General features: G+C 36.6%; 1 protein-coding gene across 1 annotated transcript in view; it reads right to left on the bottom strand.

Moving 5' to 3' along the window:
- Nucleotides 1-4,165: 4,165 nt before the first annotated feature.
- Nucleotides 4,166-20,606, bottom strand: part of COL4A3 (collagen type IV alpha 3 chain) — a 67,859-nt gene continuing 51,418 nt past the window's right edge. Inside the window, exons 36-52 of the mRNA XM_034439360.2 lie at nt 20,152-20,241; nt 19,230-19,366; nt 19,013-19,139; nt 17,403-17,483; nt 15,781-15,879; nt 14,609-14,659; nt 12,817-12,999; nt 11,323-11,453; nt 10,432-10,504; nt 9,252-9,323; nt 8,973-9,092; nt 8,029-8,127; nt 7,646-7,858; nt 6,604-6,781; nt 6,210-6,324; nt 5,063-5,235; nt 4,166-4,468 (exon numbers count right to left, since the gene is read on the bottom strand). Coding sequence (XP_034295251.2) covers nt 4,384-4,468; nt 5,063-5,235; nt 6,210-6,324; nt 6,604-6,781; nt 7,646-7,858; nt 8,029-8,127; nt 8,973-9,092; nt 9,252-9,323; nt 10,432-10,504; nt 11,323-11,453; nt 12,817-12,999; nt 14,609-14,659; nt 15,781-15,879; nt 17,403-17,483; nt 19,013-19,139; nt 19,230-19,366; nt 20,152-20,241 — 2,027 coding nt within the window. The 3' untranslated portion in view covers nt 4,166-4,383. The remainder of the gene's footprint in view (nt 4,469-5,062; nt 5,236-6,209; nt 6,325-6,603; nt 6,782-7,645; nt 7,859-8,028; nt 8,128-8,972; nt 9,093-9,251; nt 9,324-10,431; nt 10,505-11,322; nt 11,454-12,816; nt 13,000-14,608; nt 14,660-15,780; nt 15,880-17,402; nt 17,484-19,012; nt 19,140-19,229; nt 19,367-20,151; nt 20,242-20,606) is intronic.

Genomic DNA, 20,606 nt, shown 5'->3' on the forward strand with positions numbered 1-20,606 from the left:
AAGGTTTTCTTTCTTTGGACAGTGCAAGGAGATGGGCGACGGCTGTAGAGCGTGGCTTCGTTTATTTTTGTTATTTTTATTTTGGATTCAGCTTTTTTTTTTCAGAAAAGGTTTAAATATCAGTATTGGAGTCTGATTATGATAAAGATCTAGAAAATCAGAGTTCCTTTAAAAAATAGTTCTGTTTTTATGTCGCATACAGATTTAGCCAATTGAACATTTATCTAATACATTAATTATGGTATTGTATCCCAATCTAGCTCAAGTTATGATTTAATGTACACTAATACAATTATATTAGTTCCCAAACGACACTAATTTTTTTTTAAAAAGTCTAAAAGTCTAGCCCAATTCCAATGAAGAAGAAAAATAAAAGATTCTTTTCAAAAGATACCAGCCTGGCTGCGGTGTTCCAATATCTAAGGAGCTGCCACAAAGAAGAGGGGGATCAACCTATTCTCCAAAGCCCCTAAAGTCAGGACAAGAAGCAATGGATGGAAACTAATCAAGGGAGAATCAACCTAGAATTAAGGAAAAATTTCCTGACAGTGAAAACAATCAGTGGAATGATTTGCCTCAAGAAGTTGTGTGTGTGCCAAAAACCAGGTTTTTAAGAAGAGATTAGACAACTATTCATTTGAAATGGTCTAGTTTCCTGCTTGAGCAGGAGGTTGGACTAGAAGACCTCCCAGATCCCTTCCAACTCTGTTATAGTGTTATTCTGACATACGTGTGAATGCCTCACTATATGAATTCATTGAGTTCAATTCAATGTACCTTACTATGAATTTCAGCATACAGATAAATATTTCCACAAATCGTGCACAAGGAATCTCCCTTGCCTATAAAGACAGTTTATAACTGATATTTTATAAACAGGCATTAGGGATCCACTTGTACTGAAAATTTGTTTTCAAATTAATATGCATAATGCTACAATTATTTATTTATTTATTTATTTATTTATTTATTTATTTATTATTCGTATTTCTATGCCGCCCAACTCTCCAAGGACTCTGGGCGGCTTACAACAAAGACAGTATGAACAATATACAATAAGAGACGTTAAAAAACCCATACACACCACTCATGGCTGGATCTCACAAGATCGCAGTGGTGAGATCAACGGCCCCAAGCCTGCTGGAAAAGCCAGGTTTTCACCATTTTCTGGAAGGCCAGCAGGGTGGGAGCGGTTCTGGCTCAGGAGGTAGCTGATTCCAGAGAGCCGGAGCAGCCACAGAGAAGGCCCTCCCCCGCAGACCCACCAGGCGACATTGTTTAGCTGACGGGACCCAGAGGCGGCCAACTCTGTGGGATCTTACCGGTCGTTGGGAACTATGCGGTAGAAGACGGTCTCGAATTAAAGGTGAATCCTGTATATAAAATAATTCTTTTCAAGTTCATGGAGAGCATTCTTCACTTATCAACATAATTTAAACATACATATCTGGATTTAAGATTGTGTGATAAGGCAATGGCAAAAATGCCATGAAACAGGCTTGTAGATTCATTCTGAATATTTAACACAGTATTCGTCACACAATCCTGCTGGGAATGTAGCTCTCAACACATTTTCAACACCGCCCATACACAATTCACTCATAAGCTTTCCCTTTTCTCATTTGCACTATTTGTTGCTACGCATGGAATATTTTTTGCAAGGGAGTTGCTGCAATGAGACTTTAAAATAGCCTCTTTTATATTAACAGAGATTATTGTAAATCTTTACTGGAACGTGATTTATCAAGAGGGACTTGTAATATTGTATGTGTGTTTGTATGTGTGTGTGTGAGAGAGAGAGATTTAAAATGTGCCCTCCTTTAAAAACTGCCTCCTTGTGTTGCAGTGAGGCTGTAAAAAGCTTCCATTGACATATATGGAAGTTATTTTAAAGCATTGAAATGAAAAATGGGGGATGCCTTCATTGATAGACAAAGATCTTATAAGAAAGATGTTCATGTTATAACATGAAAATGTTCATGTTATAAGGAGGCTTGCTGACCATGAGCCGCACAAAGTCAGGGAAAGGTCTATTGTCTGACTGGAGAAATGAGTAGGACATTAATCCTTAGTAAAAACAAATAAAATAGATACCTTGGGGAGAAAGGAGTGTAGATTCTGAAGAGGATGAAGATCTCTAGCTGTTATTAGGCCATTCAGGGAACATTTGGTGATGGGACTGGACCCTTTTTTGTCTAATTGAAACCTTTAAGAATACGGGGAGACCTTGACTTAACAACAGTTCATTTAGTGACCATTCAAAGTTACAACATCACAGAAAAAAGTGACTTATGACCATTTTTCAGTTACAACCTTTGTAGCATCTCCATAATCACATGCTCAAAATTCAGATAATGGGCAACTGGTTCATAGTTATGACCATTGCTGTGTCTCAAAGTCATGTGATCATCTTTTGCAATCTTTTGACAAGCAAAGTTAGCATGATGCTAACTTAACAGTTACAGTGATTCACTTAACAACTTTGGCAAGAAAGGTCGTAAAATGGGGCAACACTCATTTAACAAGTCTCACCTAACAACAAATTTTGGGCTCAATTATGGTCATAAGTCGAGGACTACCTGTACAGTAAATTGTTCTGTTTAACATAATTGATTTTAGTGAGACTAAAGCATTTTTAATTCTGATTTAACCCAGAACCACCAAGTAATAAATGAAGCTGCATTCCTGAGCCCATATTATTAGGAGCTGGAAATTAAGTTCACTAAATATAATAAAGCTTACTGGTATATGTGTTATCCAGTACAGTAGGAGACTGGTGGGCAAATGAAGAGTAACATTGGCAATGGCTGCAGTTGCAGTGAAAGAAACCCAGTGGCTATACATTCACTAAGCTTATTAAAAATTAATCAATTTCTTTTGTTTGTGCATTATATTGAATAGTTCAGGTTTCAAATGGACTGCATTGGCATAATACAATAGGTGCAAGGGAGCAATTGCATGCAACTTCCAGGGAAGGAGAGCTCTTACTCCTTGGAAACAGTTCCTAATATATGTGTTTTCTGGAGGAAGAGGGATACCACCACCAGAAGAAGCTTTAAGATTCTGGAAGCAGGAATGATCCCGAGGGGTGGGGGAGCACTTGTTGATTGTTTGTATTCTGTATATTGTTATATATTATATATTATGATTCATGTATGTTATGTATGTTAATTTCTTTTTTTTATATATATGTTAATAAAAAAAAATATGGAAAAAAAAAGAGCTCTTACTCCTTGCCACTGCTGCATCTGTCAAAATTTTAAAATTCAATATTTGGCAGGAAATTGGAACAAAGTTGTAGTCGCAAATTGTATTTAAATAATCAACATGTTCTTATACTGGAAATTCCTTTCCAGATAGTAATAAAGTATAGCATTGCGCTGAAGTGAAATGCTGCAATTTCCCACTTCTTAGCCAAAGGAAGGGTGAATAATGAAGGTAGCAGTTTAGAAGCTTCATTCAAACATGTTCTATTTATTTTTAAAAAATTATCATTTAATATAGTGCCAAAATGTCAGTTTACATAATATTTGATTTGAATAATACATAATCCAATGATAGCTATTGACTCCATTTAGTAGTTGGAAAAGCGCAAGATCACAATTTTTTCATTTAAAAGATGGATGATACCATGGTTTATAATAGTAAGGCTCCATTAATACTAGTGTTTAGAAACTGGCAATCTTGTAATACATCAAATATTTTGGTCTAGTAGTTAAGGCATCAGACTAGAAACCAGGAACTGAGTTCTTTAATCCTGTCTTAGCTATGAAAGCAGGGGTGGGTTCTACTTACCTTTACTACCGGTTCGCAACGGGATCACGCGCATGCACGCTTCGCTTACACACACGCCTTGCTTCTGCACATGCACAGAAGCTTCTGCGCATGCACCAAAGATGATATCCGGGGTGGTGGGCAGGGCCTCCCGCCGGTTTTACTACCAGTTCTTGCGAACTGATCTGAACCGGGCCTAACCCACCACTGTATGAAAGTCAACTGGGTGATTTTAGGTCACTCATTCTCTCAGCCCAACTCATCTTACAGGGTTATGTTGTGGGAAAAATAGGAGGAGGAAAGAGTATTAAGTATGTTTGCTGCCTTGAATTATTGATAAAAATAATAAAGGCGGGATACAAATAAGTACAAAAAAATTACATTCCAATACTTTCTTTTAAGATGTATTTTTGTTTATTTTAGCAAAATAAAACAATAAAAACATTGCACTTTTCATTATTGCACAACTCTGATTTTCTAATTTTTGGTACAAATATTGTATTGTTGTAATACATATTATTAAAAGTTCATAAAAACATTTGGTTTAGTTTCAGGCTTTTTTTCCATGGGCAACAAAACTGGAACTTCATTTTCAGATGACAGTTCTGCTCAGTTGGGTTTCCTCATGCAGACTTGACAGCGACTAATTATTTTTTCCATATTTTCAGCTTTTAGAGTCTGTGGCACTGGTTTCCTTTAAATATAAATAAGAATAATATATTTTAAATAAAATAGAATTCCCACACTTTAAACATTAAACTAATAAATGCTAGATCAGTGTCAGTCACCTGTATTTAAATCAAAGTACAAAAAGTAAAAATAATAATTAGGACTATGAAGTGCTTTGCATTTGAAGAGAGCTGCTGTAGAGCATATAAACCACATGCCCTTAAGTGGAATTCCTCTGTAGTTCTTGAAAATAATGATTTTTCCCCCTTGGAGTCTTCAGGGTGACCCTGAGAAAAGTTATTGCTGATTAAATAGTTGATGGCAGGAATTTCACACAAACATCGTCCAAAGCACCTTTTTGTGTTTGAATCAAAAGCATTAGGTAGCCCTGACAGTAAAACAGTCATAAAACAGTGTATTTATCTATCAAATTTTGAAATCGCCCATCTCCCTCACAGAGGGACTTGCTAAATATAAGGGTAGGTAAGTATCAAAACAAAGATAAAAATGTCAGTTTTATTTGTGAGTTGGCCAAGTGGTAGCATATTACAGTACAATGAAAGAATGAACCGACTCATTTTAAGTTGCATCACAGAGAAAGTAATGTAAATAAAAATACCTGAACATTCTTCTTGAATTTAGTGTAGCCAACCAGAAACTGTAGGAATTTGAGTAGTAATTACATGTTCCTCGGCCATGACATTCAATGAATGGAAGGGCACGAAATTTTTCTAAGCATGACCCTGGAGATGCCAAAGCTTGTCCAGAAGCTTCTGAGCCTGCACCCGTATACTATAATGATAAATGACTTTAATAAAAATCTGGTTTGGTTAGTAATCTGTAGATAAGGAATACCAGTTTTAGACTTCCAATAATAATTGTATCTCAGAATATTAAAACCTCAAAGAATTCATCTGGGTTATTTTTACATAGCAATTGGTAGTTTTTGCTAATATTTGTAGCATAGAACAACAGAAATGTCAGATACTTTTAATAATGCATTCTTTTTTTCTTTGGGAACTTTTTCCCTTTTGGGCTGGAGTATAATCATACAAACATAAAATAGCCTTGTGGGGATTCTTGTGACTTTTAAATCTTACAAATTTTATTACCGCAGTTTTCTCCAAGAACAGTTATGATACATTAGTTAGTTGTTAAAATACGAAAGATTGTCTTCTATTTTTGTCATAATAATCTTTAAAATTTGTAAGCTAATTTAAATCATCTATAGGTTCAGTAATAATTTCCTTTTTGTTATTTTTGTAATTTAATGGCCTGTTGAAATCATTTGAAAAAGTACTTATCTGACTTTATGGTTAGTGCTAGGCTTATCTAAGCTATCAAAAAACAATATATGGTTATAAAAATACTCACATAGCCATAAAATACTTACATACCCTTTTCCACAAATTAATTTTTTAAAAAAGCTGCATCTGTGCCAGCTTTCAAGACAGTCCAGACAAGAAACCAAAACCATCTATCTACTACTAGTAAACTATAAATTACTATGTTCTACCTTATAACTCTTGTGTCTGTAACCTTTAATTGCATGAAAAGGTGCATCATAGAGCAAAATATTTTCAACCAACGTCCCGCAAATGGACTAACGTACAGAATGCATCCAAAATCCAGGATCCATGTCTCCCATGGAATTATCATTTTGACTGAACACTTTCAGAACTTGTTTTTTTTTTAATTTCTTGCCTAATGAATCATTTATTTCAAACAAAAAAACAGTACTTTTATTTATTTATTTTTCTTCTTACCATAACAAAAGAAAACCCTTTCCAAAGAGATTGCCAGCCTTGAGGACAGGATGGAACTAAAGTTTTTTGACTGTGGACTGCTATCATCATTGCCGGACCTTCGCAGACAACGCATCTACAGGTAAGAGACAAACATATCATGAAGAAAAGGGAGAAACAAACTGCAGCAGACAAATGAATTTGGAAGAAAAGTGTTAATAAGTCAGGTGGCCAGCAGAACACATAGAAATGAAATAATTCATTTGTTATTCACCTTTTTACCAAATCACTTATGCATGTTGGTTTTATTTTTGGAAACCAACATTTTATCTGCTTAGTGTTTCTTATATAATGTTATGTATCAAATAAATATCTATATAGAAATTAGAAAGGGAAATCAAGTAGGAAAAATTACCTGCTAATATAGGACTCTAAAGCTCTTCCAGAAATTGGTGCCATATCTTCAGGCATTGGTGTTTCTGTTGACAACCAGTAGGAGTAATCATTGCGAGAAGCAAATCTGCAGACTGCTTGGGTATTACATAATAAAAAGGGCATAGTAGTAAATCTTGAAAGACAGCTGCCGGTTGTACCTGGATGATTCAGAAGAGAAGTTCTGGTGAGTTCAATAAAGTATCCTGTTATAGGTATGGTATGATGTTTATAATATTAGTAGAGATTAAATCCATAAAAGGTAGGGATATACTACAATAGAGATAATTCTGGGGGAGGAAATCTGAAAACAAAGGAGCAGTGAAGGTTTTTAACAGGGAAATATCAAAAGCTATGGGACGAGAAAACTTTCTGGGGTTAATTCCTTTGGAATTATCCTTGCTCTAGGTAAATCTTTTTAATTTACAATTGGAAGACATTCATTAAATTAAAATAGCTGTTAATGTGATAATGTTTTTTTTTTCTCCTCTTGGTGTTTTCTCAGGGATTTTGAAACAATCAGCTCATAGAGTTCTAAAACAGTACATAAAAAAATTAAAGAGTAATGCTTAAAGTTGCTGGCTCAAGGTTGTCTCAGCCTTCCATCTTTCCGAAGTTGGTAAAATGAGGACCCAGATTGTTGGAGGCAATGTGCTGACTCTATAAACCGCTTAGAGCTGTAAAGCACTATGAAATGGTATAGAAGTCTAAGTGCTATTGCTTTTGCTGGCAGTTATTCTTGACCAAAATTCTAATTAACAGATGAAATTACCAAAAATAAAGTTCTTTGATCTGGACAATTCATATATACACTATCTTCTATACCCTAAAAGTGCTGCAGAGGGAAGATTCATCCTTAAGATGCAGATGTAGTCACAATTCTCTGGGAATTCACCAATTAAGACCTGCAGTATGTTTAGAATTGCACTGTTGGATTTGTTATTTTAACCAGGACATGAAATGCTTGCTTTTGCACAGCAAACTTTATGTGATACCTTATTAAGAAAAATTAAGTATAAAAGTACCGAGGTCTTGTCCGTGTGCTTGTTCATTTCCTTGAACAAAAAGAAGAGAGTAGCCATTATAGATGTGAGTTGTCCCAGATGGACATGTAGGAATGTTTGTTGACTGACTGTGCCGGGAAAAAATAAAGCCTCTTTTCACTGGACTAGTTATGCAACTTCCTGGGAATCCAGGAAGTCCCTTTATACCAGGAGATCCAAGCAATCCAGGTAAACCTACGCAGAAATTAATTAAAAAAATAATAATTAGAAATATTTGTGAACCTGTCCACTTACAAACTCTGTGTCAAATATACCCAATATTTCCATGATTATTGTAGCCAGGTACAAGACAAAATCCAAATATTTCATTCCATTTTCTTATAATAAGTTCACCACTGTAGTACCTTTTTGCCCTTGAAATCCTTTTTCTCCTTTGGGTCCAGGTGGTCCAGTTCTACCTGGAGTACCATGACGGCCTGACTGGCCCATTGAACCAGGAGGTCCTGGATTGATGAATAGAAGAAAAATGTTAACATATGTTCAAAACATACCTGAAAGGAAGGGATCATTTTTGAGAAGATTTGATGCAAACTTATTGCAAGACAAATGCCGAATAACAGCCAGTAATAACTAGTCCTCTGTATTTCACCCAGAAACACCTTCAAATAGAGGTGTTCTCTCTCTGAGTTCTTCCAGCATAGCTCCTGAGTTTCCTAACAACTGAAATGACAGAAAGGCATCCCAGCCAAGAGCTCCATGTCAACCCCATTTCACCAGGGCTGTCATTCCGGCAGGGACGGAGACAGACAAAGCATGCCGCCTGCTTCCTCTTCTGACCACTATTCTCGAGGTCTCCATTTCTTCTGGCACCGTCAGACGTGTTGCTGCCCCTCAGCTGAGAGATGGACGGAGCCATGCCTGCGCAGATGCCAAGCCGGCTACATTAGCCAACATTAATGGGGGCTTAGGAAAAGCAGTTGGAACCCTCCACTCGGCACTAGGGTTTGGGGTGGAGTTAGGGGATGGAGTAGCGGGGTGGGGTGCACTGGGGTTAAAAACGGTGATGGGAGCACGTATGGTTAGAGCTGACAATATTTCACTGAAACTGCACTGGGTGATTGTTGGAGCTTGCCAAATCGTGGAAGGTAAAACTTTACTACAACCTCCACCTTGTTTGGTGTTTTCTTTCGCAGCCTGATTCAGAACCTCCAAGTAACACTGGGGCAATAATCGCCACAAACTTGGCATCTTGAAGATATTGGGCTTAACTCCCAGAATGTTGAGGTCTTCACATCTTCAAGTTCCCAAGGTTGAAAAAACATTAAAATAGAGGAAAGGAAATGTGTACCTGGGAGACCAGGTGACCCACGGGGACCAGGATCTCCTGAGCTTCCTGGGTTTCCTGGAGGTCCAGCAGGTCCTGGGCTTCCTGGGAAAGAAACTGCTTTCACAAATGCTCCAGGCTGGCCTAGTAATGAAGATACAAGCAAATAAACGGCTCTTTGTTTATCTATGTACAATTACAATTCTAGATTAATTACCATTCTTTACAATTACAATTATTTATAAGCAAATAATATTACAAATCCAATTCAATTAAGTAAAACGGATCAAGTGTATTTGCTACCAGATAGTCCTTTTGGCCCTCGAGTCCCTGCTATTCCAGTTGGTCCAGGTGGTCCCCGATTGCCCTTTTCTCCTAAAAGGAAGATCCTATTATTAGACAGGAATTATATGATTATGATGCCAAAGAATACTTATGAATTCTATAAAGCTCACATAACTATGGAAATGCATGTCCCAATTTACTATTGTACATCATTTTATCAGTTTTGGAGAGAGAGGTTGATGTTATTTGGTTTTGGTAATGTAGTAGGATCTATCATCAAAGAAATATGCATAAAGATGTACATTCAGTACAAATAGTATTCTGCACAAATATCTACATTGACCAATTATCACATGCTTTTGTCTAGTGTGTCTCAAACATAATTGTAGGTGAAGATCTTCAAGCCAAACAGCTATGAAATACTTGTTTTGAATCTTTATATTTAATGACCAGCCCTGTCAAGGAAGTAAGCTAACAAGAACGAGACACATAGAAAGAATCTTTGGACTTTACCCAGGACAGAAACTGGTTGATTTTACACTGGAATTTTCCTAACTGGATCTAATCCCTTGAATACACTGTCAAAAGAGATCACTGGCTGAGAATCTCCATGGCAACTAGCAAGAATGTGCAACCTGTTTTGGCTCTTTTTGAAGTATGCCTCTTTTTTCCTTTCTAGGAAAATTTAAATAATTTAAATAAATTTTAAGGGTTTTTTGTTTTTGTTTTTTTGTAAATAATGTGGGTTTCTTTCTAGGTTTAGAATCCCAAGTTTAAATTTAAGGCTTTTTGCCTGCTAGCTCCTACTTTATAAATTGTGCAAAACGTAATCCAGCTTGATTTCAGAGATAACAAGAACAATACATGTTCACACCATCTCTCATAGCATGTAGGCAGTGACAATAATGAGGGAAAAAATGGCAAGGAAACAGACAAGCTGCTCTCTATATCTTAGAGTCAATCTGTAAAATCTTTGCAAGAAATCACAGCTCCAGAGTTGCATTAAACCAAGCTCCTATATAGAACATCCTGGAAAAGGTCTTCGTTGTAATTAAGAGCTAAAAATAAATGGACAACTCAAACTATTAGTCCAGAAAAAGTTCTCTATCTGCAGTATCCCATTTATATTTTATTCATGACGTGTGATATATGAGTGACATAATATGGCATTCTAGAATTAGATAAAATAGGAAAATACCTTTTATTCCTGGTAATCCTGGAAAGCCAAGTTCACCATCAAGGCCCTGATAACCAGGGCTACCTTCAATTCCCTGTAAATCAGGGTAAAAATAATCTTTATCAGTTTAAACCCGTCTTCAATAGATTTTGTAAGTAGAGTAGAGAGAGAAGGCACATCGGTTTAAAGAACACATTCTCAAGCAAACAGAAGCATTGCCAATGGAAAATTGGAGACTATAAACTCAGTCATCATAATTGCTGGCCTTATATTTCTATTGTCTTACTAAAAGTAAAAATAGCACTGAAACTAATTCTTTGCCATTATTTAATCCACCTCTAATTTTAAAATAGGCACCTTCCTGTATAGATACCTCCCTGTATTCTTAACAATGTTTAATGATTTGGGACCTGTAATCTTTACTAACAACAAAATACAAGCATAGCTACATTCCTTATTATTGGACACACAGTCTTCTACATGTTATTCTCAGAAGAATGAGGGCTCAACAGAAGAAAAATTACCCATATCCCAAACACTCATATTTCAATGAACGTGGGATGAAAATGCTTTTTGTATTTGCTCTAAGCTTCCCTGCTCCCATGCCTTAACAGCAGCTAGCTCTTAACAGAAATGAAATTTATTCCATCTATCAGTGAAACAGCAGCAACAACAACAACAAAATCTTAGGACATTTCACCAGCCTAGTGACACCCACTAATACACCCCCTAATTCTGCATTGATAGCTAGAAAAATGAAACAATAAAATTCCTGAAATTTAAAGAATTGATCGTTCCAGTTTAGTCATTTTTGCAAAATGTGATAGCTTTCCTCGTCAACAATTTTGCATTGTTGCAAGTCTAAAACATAAAATAAATGAATGACTAATAAAGGATATTTAGTTAACTTACTGGCATACCAGGTGGGCCATCATCACCTTTCATTCCTGGCAGGCCTGGAATTCCATCTGTTCCTTGGACACCTTTGTTTCCTTTTATGCTGTAGCCTGGGACTCCAGCAGGTCCTGGGCTACCAGGAAGACCTATATTTCATGGGGAAAGTACATGCATTTGGGACAGTGGTGAAATCTGAACCAGTTTGATACCGGTTCACTGGCCGTGCATGTGTGCTGTGTGCCAAATGCATGCTGCATGTGTATATACAGTGCATACCAAAAGGACGCTTGGGAAGGTAAGTAGAAGCAAGGGGGGATCAGCTGTGCCATGCAATTTAGCTTCGCTAGAAAGCAGCAGGAAATCCTGCCCCCTGTTCTACTTACCTTCCCACGACTTCTTTTGGTGTGTGCTGCACACACGCACATGGGCAGTATGTGCCAAAAAGAGGCTTGGGAAGGTAAATAGAACAGCAGGAGGGAATCAGCTGTGCCACGCAATTTAGCTTCGCTAGAAAGCAGGATTTCCTGCTTTCTAGCAAAACTAAACCCCGCGGCACAGCTGATTGTCAGAAATACTGGTTTGGGTGAACCGGTAGCTTTTTTTTTTTTTACTACTGGTTCGCGTGAACCCGTAGTTTTTATCACTACTGGTTCGCCCGAACCGGTAGCATTTCACCCCTGATTTGGGAATAGTATATTAACCAAGAATTATGTTAAATTATATGCATACACATTCTATCTCTTATATCTCCTTAATAAAATACAATGTATGTATGACACTTTTCAATTTAAATCTTCAAAGTTGGTAGTAAGGTCCACTTCCACAGGCAGCTGCCAGGAAGAACATCTACACATATACACTTAACACACCACAGGCTAAAGGCTTTTGGTCTAATGCAATCTTGTGGAATATTAATAATATTGTATGTACCTCAGGAGAAAGAGTTCCTTAGAATGCCATAGACAAAATCTGTTATTGAAACAATAGCTCACAACTCTCATAAATTCCTCTTTCTAACTTGAAAGGCTTTAATGGGATTGGATAAATTAATGGAGGACAAGTCTATCAAGCACTAATAGTCTTAAGTTAATGGAAGACAAATTTATTGAGCGCTAGTAGTCTTGAACACAGGTTGGATGTATCTTGCCTCCAAATACATTTGCAGGAAAGAAAATGGGGGAAAAAATATGCATCTCTACCGATATGCAGAAAAAAATGGTGGACATGATGTGCTTTGGTCTGATCCATCAAGGCTATTCTTATGTTGCTAAGTTAAATGCAGAGATTATTGGACAATATGCTCCCAAATATCTTCCCTACAGAAGACAGCTGCTTAACTGTAAAGCAGAGCAGCTAAATGAAGAGGGGAAAACACCTAAAGTAAAAGTAGGAAAAGATTCATGATGAATCTGATCAGGCATAAGAAATGAATAATTGCATCTATTTTGTAGTAATAATAAATTGCAGCAAAGCAAACATTAAAGTTGCTATATAATAATGGTTTCTTACCTGGATTTCCATCTGGGCCAGGAGGACCTCTATTTCCTTTGAGGTTAAGTATTCTCCCTGGTTTTCCTGGAAGTCCTGGTGGTCCAGGTAAACCAGGAGGTCCACCAGGTCCTTGGTCTCCCATAACACCTTGAAAGCCTTGTGGTCCTGGAAAACCATCTACTCCCATATCTCCTTTGATACCTTGGGAATGAATATTTTAATCAAGTTAAGAACATATTGGTCATTATATTTTTAAGGGTACTATGACTTTGTTCCAAAAATTATAAAAAACCTAAGCTAGTGATGTCAAAAAATATAAACTGTATCCATCATTACTGGTCTCTCCACAGATGTGTTCTTTTCCACATATTTTCCATGAATATACTTTCTGGTAATACAATCTACTTTCCACTTGCAGGAATTATAATGTTAGATATATAACCCAGTTTGGATCATATGTTATGAGTTAGAAGTTACTTTATTTATAACAATCACTGTTAATTTTACTAAGAGACCGTCTTCTGCCGCCAAGAGCCTCCCACCAGCCAGTACGCTCCCACAGAGAAGGGCTCCTCCGGGTGCCATTGGCCAAAGAATGTTGACTGGCAGCCCCCAGGGGGAGAGCTTTCTCTGTGGGAGCACCTGCCCTCTGGAACGAGCTCCCCCCGGAGATACGGACGATCCCGGATCTACGTACTTTCCATCGGGCCCACAAAACTTTTTTATTTCATCAAGCCGGGCTGGCCTAACTCTCCAATGGTGTAATTTTAATTTTAATTTTAAATGGGGGATTTTAACTGTTGGGCCAAATTGTTTAATATATTTTAAATTGTTTTTAAATTTTGTATTCTATGTTTTTTACCTATGGCTGTTCACCGCCCTGAGTCTTTCGGGAGAAGGGCGGTATATAAATTTAAATATTAAATTAAATTAAATTAAATTTCTAATCAGATAATGTGATGGCCTCTCAGCCAAGAGTAGATAATCCAGAAATCCTGAAGCATTTATATTTAGCTCCTGTACCCTGACTCTTCCAGTTAGGATAACCTGCAGTATATAGCCAATCCTGGAACAGACAAAATAAAACTATTAACTCTATTAAAAGAAAACATAGGCAAAAGTCTATGTGTGTGATAGATACCTTAGCACTTAGTATTGCTGTCTGCTGTCTTAAGGAATTGCAGGAAAACCTTAATTGTAGTTGTGTGGTACCAAAAAAGCTATTTATAGCAATTCTGCCTCATATGAACAATTATTCCTTTTAGAAGAATGGAAGGAATAATTCTTTTTTTAAAAAAACCCTTTTTTTTCCTTTTTGTAGTACCCACCCAATTATTGGCTAAAATATATCAAAAGTGTTTTATAAAATATATGCAAATAATAAACAATTGTCTAGCTTTCCCATCTGGATTTTCTTATTACAGAACTTGAAAAGTTTTATAATGCAATTATATTTCCAGCCCAATTTCAGTGAGGCTGACATTGCCCCAAACAATTTGGGTTCTCAGTTTCCTGACCTTGGAAGGATTGAAGGCTGAGTCAACCCTGAGCTGTGCCAGAATCAAATTTCTGGCTGTGGGCAGAATTTTCCTGCAATACTGCAATCTAACGACTGTGCCACCACGGCTCTAATATACAGTGTGGAAGTTTTTTCAAATTCTATATTATGAATTTACAGGGTTGTATTGTGAGGAAAATAGGAGAGGAAGGTATGTTGACTATGTTCACCATCTTGAGTTATTTGTAAAAATAATAAACATGGGATAAAAATAAATAAATTAAATAAATAAGATATGCAGTATAATTTTACCTTTAGGTCCAGGAAGTCCTTTAGGGCCAGGAATTTGTTGCCCCGGGGAACCTACATAATGATAATGCATTTTTTATTTCAAAAGTAAATTAAAATTTAAAAGGCACTATATTACACCATAAGGAAGGCTGAGCGCCAAAGAATTGAGGCCTTTGAACTATGGTGCTGGAGAAGAATCCTGTGAGTCCTTTGGGCTACAGGACTACAGGACACTCCTCTAGGACTGACTGGTGATCAAATCGGTCAGTCCTAGAGGAGATCAACCCTGACTGGTCTTTAGAAGGCCAGATCCTGAAGATGAAACTCAAATACTTTGGCGACCTAATGAGAAGGAAGGACTCACTGGAGAAGAGCCTAATGCTGGGAACGATTGAGGGCAAAAGAAGAACGGGATGACAGAGAATGAGATGGCTGGATGGAGTCACTGAAGCAGTCGGTGTGAGCTTAAATGGACTCCGGGGGATGGTAATGGACAGAAAGGCTTAGAGGAATGTTGTCCATGAAGTCGCGATGGGTCGGACACGACTTCGCGACTAACAACAACAACATATTACAATGGTATTAATAAGAAATATGGCTGAATGTTATACTGAAAATTCATATTCTGAAGATTCATAAACAAAACCCATTTTTTTAAATGAACTCATTCAATAATGCTCTTTATTTCTTGATAAATTTATTTAACAAAAGAGTTACTTGCTTAAATAGTTTCAACATGGCTAATACATATTGTGATTTCCACATTGCTGCAAAGTAGTTCCAAGTTGCTATTAATAAATATATAACTGGTTCAAATTCCTGTTCCAAGAAGTATTTGAAATACTGTTCATTTTAAAAGCACAGCATTAAGAATAAATGAAACCCCATTTTATGTTCCTTATCATCATCTTTACAATATACAAAAATAATGAGAAATAGACAAAATACTTGAAACAGTTTTGCAACCAGCATCTAACAACAATAACAATCAATTCAAATAACGTCCAATATAGAAATTATGTGGTTAAAAATTAGCAAAGGTGCAACTGGTAGCCATTCTTTTAAAATAATCTTTTTAAAACTTAAGCAACTAAATTAAATTTGAGCATTTGTCAGCAATGAAAATAATTTGGTGGGATATCAAAATTAGCAAATGTTGTGATAATATGAAAAAGATTGCAACAAATAAAAACCTTGTTCTCCTGTTTCTCCGGGTGGACCATAAATACCATCATGTCCTTGATTACCCTTTTCACCAACTAATCCATTTTCACCAGACAATCCAATTGGACCTGAGGAAAATAAATTTTAAAGAGGTATTTATTTTATATGCATTTCCGAAAATGGAAAAAAACCCTCACATTTGCTTAATATCATGGTGCAAACTTAATATAATGGGAGAGTGGTTTGCTAAACAAAATAAATATATTTTTAAAGATGTCAAAACACTGATACTTGCAAATCAAATTTTGTCCTTGAAAAACACTGCTTCCTTCTAGAATACTGGTTGGTAATGTCTCTGAATTATAAGGTAGTATATCAAGTAAACTATCTTCCAGTTGTTCCTCATCACAGATATGTGAATACATATTTTGTATTCAGAAACTTTGCTGCTTTTACTATTGAACTATGTTATTTTCTTCTATCAAAATCAGTCTAATCTGGAGTATGAAACATGTGGACTGCTGGTTTTTTACAGCCTTTAGTGTAATATCAAAAACAACTGAAGGAAACTTTCAATTTAGATTTATGATCAATTGCTTCTGTGAACAGTATTCTGTTACATGTAGAAGTGAGAAAAAGATGACATAAAACTAAAGAGAAAAGAGAATAGAAAGGAGGAAAAAAGAGGCTGAGAGAGACAGAATTAATGCCTTTGTAAAATGTTTGTTCTAGCTCCACCCAGTGGTGGGATTCAAGTAATTTAACAACCAGTTCTCTGCCCTAATGATTTCTTCTAACAACCAGTTTGCCAAACTGCTCAGAAAGTTAACAACCGGTTCTCCCGAAGTGGTGCGAACTGGCTGAATCCCACCACTGGCTCCACCTAATGTTTTAGATTCCTCTGCTATTGGATTTCCGTACATATTATTCTCATGGAATATGGCTCTCTACAAGTTGATCACTCTTATAGTCTTTACTAAGTAATAATGTTCATACTACTCATATCTTTTGTGTTCATTGATAAAACCCAAAGAAGAAACAGCCTTATTTGCCATCGTGCTAAAATTTGAACAAGCTGACAACAGCAGCAAACATCATTATTTGTTCCATATTCTGTTCCCCGGTAGTATCTAGATAATATTTAGAAGGTTAAAGAAAGAAGAGCGGTACATAGATTTGATCAGCAGTTGCATACCAGAAACAACTCCAGCAGTGTCCAGTTCATCTATCATATCTACCAACAAGAGATCCATTCTCACTAATAGCTATGATATCAAACCAAAGAAGACAGTAATGGAAACCTATCAGCTAAAAAGCAGTATGCCACATGTTCAATTACTTTGGTTTCACTGCATCTATGGGTTAAAAAGCTCTGTATCTGTGCAGGTATGCAACATGCTATATGGTAGATGGATTGCATTTTGCATTATTATGGGTCATAAGCCACCTTTGCTTCTCAACTGTATTACACACGAGAAACATTTTTCTTTCAGATAAGAGATAAAAGAGCTTGGAAGAGATAAAATAGATTCTTAGACTTTCCTGCTCTCTATTTAGATAGATAAAACTAGTTAAAAAATAAATGGTTGTGTTTTTCAACAGTGAAAAATGGGAAATGTTCAGAAAAGGAAGTGCCTAAGAATTTACAAACCTGGAAGTCCTCTAACACCATTTTGTCCTGGTAGTCCTTTGCTACCTTTAATACCTTTACTGCCCACAGGTCCCGGTTGTCCTATAAATAGAATATAACACATTGACAAAAAATTTAATGGGTATTGTAAAGGAGAAAACAAAATGGATCCATCTTTTTATTTCATTGAATATACATACTTATGTGTTCTCCACCTAGTTTAAGGTAGCACAGACAATTAAATGCCCTACTTTATGGCCTCATCCAAACACTCTCTTTGCCCTGATCCTGAGATGGTCTGATAATAATTTTTGCGGTCCCATCCTCACAATGGAGCCTTCCTCTTGGCAAGCTCCTCTAGCTTTCCAATGAAACAAGCAGAATCAAAGTGATCTGGCAAGAAAGTGGTTGTTTCCATGAGGAAACAAGATGCAAATTCATAGTCATTTCTGCTTTATCTGGCAGACTTCCCTAGCAACTAACTTTTTCTTTTTGTCTTATTTTTAGAATAAGATACAAAGACTGATCTTGTAGAAAGTGTTACTATTCCTATCACAACTTCAATTACCATCTCCATCAGTGGTGAAATCCAATTTTTTTTTACTACCGTTTCTGTGGGCTTGGCTTGGTGGGCATGGCAGGGGAAGGATACTGCAAAATTTCCATTCCCACCCCACTCTGGAGCCACCCAAAGGTGGTATTTGCCAGTTCTCCAAACTACTCAAAATTTCCGCTACCGGTTCTCCGAACTGCTCAAAATTTTCGCTACCGATTCTCCAGAACCTGCTGGATTTCACCCCTGATTTCCGTAGTGTTTTTTCTTTCTTCAGCAAGTGATGAGGTTTGGTAGAGACAGGAAAAAGTGATGAAGAGAAACATCTCATCACCTTTTTTCCTCTCCAGCAGAGGCTTGTCAGAAATGAAACAAAAATTATTCACCCACTCTGCTCCTCTTCCCTTCACTGCACCTGCTCTTAATCCACGCTTCCATCCCAGCAGCCTCTGACTATCATCATACTAACTGCCCTTCTTTGAGGAAAGCAATTTTCTTGGCATATTTTGATATAATGGAAGAAAAATACAACATGCTTTTTGAAGCACTATGCTTTCTTCATGTTTTGCAGATGGGTGAAAATCCCTATTTCTCTGGGCCAGAGTGGTTGGTTGCTGGTTCTCTGAACTGCTTAAAATTTCTGCTATTGGTTCTCCAGAACCTGTCAGAACCTGATGGATTTCACCCCTGCTATAGACCATAATCCATACATTAGCTGATATTCTTTTGTAGAAGAATACTAGACGCTGCTTGAGTATAGTTTTAAAACTCTCAGAAGTTATCTTGTTTTAATGCTTTGCTTTATGTCTTACATCAAGTATGGACTACTGGTGTTAACCCCAACTTTTTTTGTACGCCTCAGAGCCTAACATAATCGAGATTTAAAAAATTAGTTACCTGCCATTTTTAGGAAAAAAACATGAAACCTATAGGATTAGTTCCAAAACAGTATGTCTTAATTAAAAAGGAAAGGAAAAAAAGATAATATACAAATCTAATTTCTCAGGTCTGTGAACTGGCCTCTTACGACCTTCAACCCACCAAGCTTTTAAAGTTTGCTCCCACCATTCTATTTTACCTGTAATTCCTGGTAAACCAGTATCCCCTCTGATTCCAGGTAGTCCAGGTACTCCAATAAGACCTGGGTGGCCTGGTGATCCACTTGCCCCTTTTCTTCCCCTTTCTCCAAGAAGACCTGGATTACCCTAGCAAGTAGCAACAAAATAAAAGAGTAACTAAAAGACCAACAAGGGAACACCACCTGATACAAGGAAAGTATCATCAGCTTTCTATACCTTAGGTCCTGGGTTTCCTGGAGGCCCAGTACCAGGTTTAGGTTCTCCTTTATCCCCTGGAATACCAGTAAAGCCAGGTGGGCCTGCTATACCTGGTGATCCAGGCACACCTGAAGAACCTTGCTCCCCTTTATGACCTGAAACAACATAACATTGAAATGTTTTTTTTTACTTTGATTTATTTGAAACTTCAGTGAAGATCCCAACCATCCAAAATCATCAAGTTTACTAATGCAAATATTAAATGAGATATATGTTCTGATCTGATCTCCACATCCTTGGTTATAAATTCTCTTTTCTGTCAAGACCCATGTGAAACTCCTGCCACTCTTTGTTGTTCTTGTTATAGGGTAAAATCAGAATCTTGAAAGCATGTCAGGGTTTTCCTCTCCTCTTATTCCAAACAGAATTCAGGTGGGGTTATGTTGAGTTTCTTTCCTCTTCTTTCCCATGACTAATTTTACATTTATGTACTTGAATTTCTTCACATTTACCTCTATACATCTCTATAACATGTTAGTGAAAATAAAGTTGTATTCAAAATACTATTAATGTAGAGAATTCTCGGTCTTACAGTATCAGTCATCCAATCATTACTCTACATTACTCTATATGACTGCAATGGGCCAATAGGAGGAGAATGTTCATTAAGTCAAATTGTCTGTTGAATCCAAATATGATTTTGTGCATGAGTATTTTATATCTGTTATGTATTTTATTTAATTGTAAAATGAAAGTAGAATTACACATGCATGCATTATATGTATTTTTTATATTTTACACATGTACAAAATGTGAGTGGGAGTTTTATATATCTGAAGCATGCTGTCTATGGACAATCTTGTATCCAAAGCCTCCTAAACTAAAGTTTTACTGTATTAGTATTACTATAATGATAATTTAGATACTTTAACAAAATTACCTGGCATTCCCATGTCCCCTCTGTCTCCTGGAACTCCTGGCAATCCATAGATTCCAGGAATTCCTGAAAGTCCTTTAGCTCCTTTAGCTCCTAAAAAGATAATCGATGTTGAAATTAATTGTATAGGATTAAAATGTGATTGACAAGTCTTTATCATAGTCATTACTGTGTGTTTAAGAATATTTTTGGTAAGGAAAAAAACTGGAGCCCTCAATTGTTGTTTCTTCTATTGCTTCCATTCTTCCAGTTTGTCTTCAGTGAGTTATTATTCCAAGAACAATTGCTACCTCTGGAATATAATAATAGTTAGATATTGGTAGAAGTCTGATAATTCAGAAATTTGAATTCATATGTGGATCAACTTAATATGAGATGTATTCATAGAGATGTATTCATAAGCAGATTGTTCCTTTTATTAAAATCCCAGAGGCACATATGCAATCATTGATGACTAT

The sequence above is a fragment of the Pantherophis guttatus genome, chromosome 6 (genome assembly GCF_059756535.1).
Source record: "Pantherophis guttatus breed Tessera chromosome 6, ASM5975653v1, whole genome shotgun sequence".
NCBI classification, from domain to species: Eukaryota; Metazoa; Chordata; class Lepidosauria; order Squamata; family Colubridae; genus Pantherophis; species Pantherophis guttatus.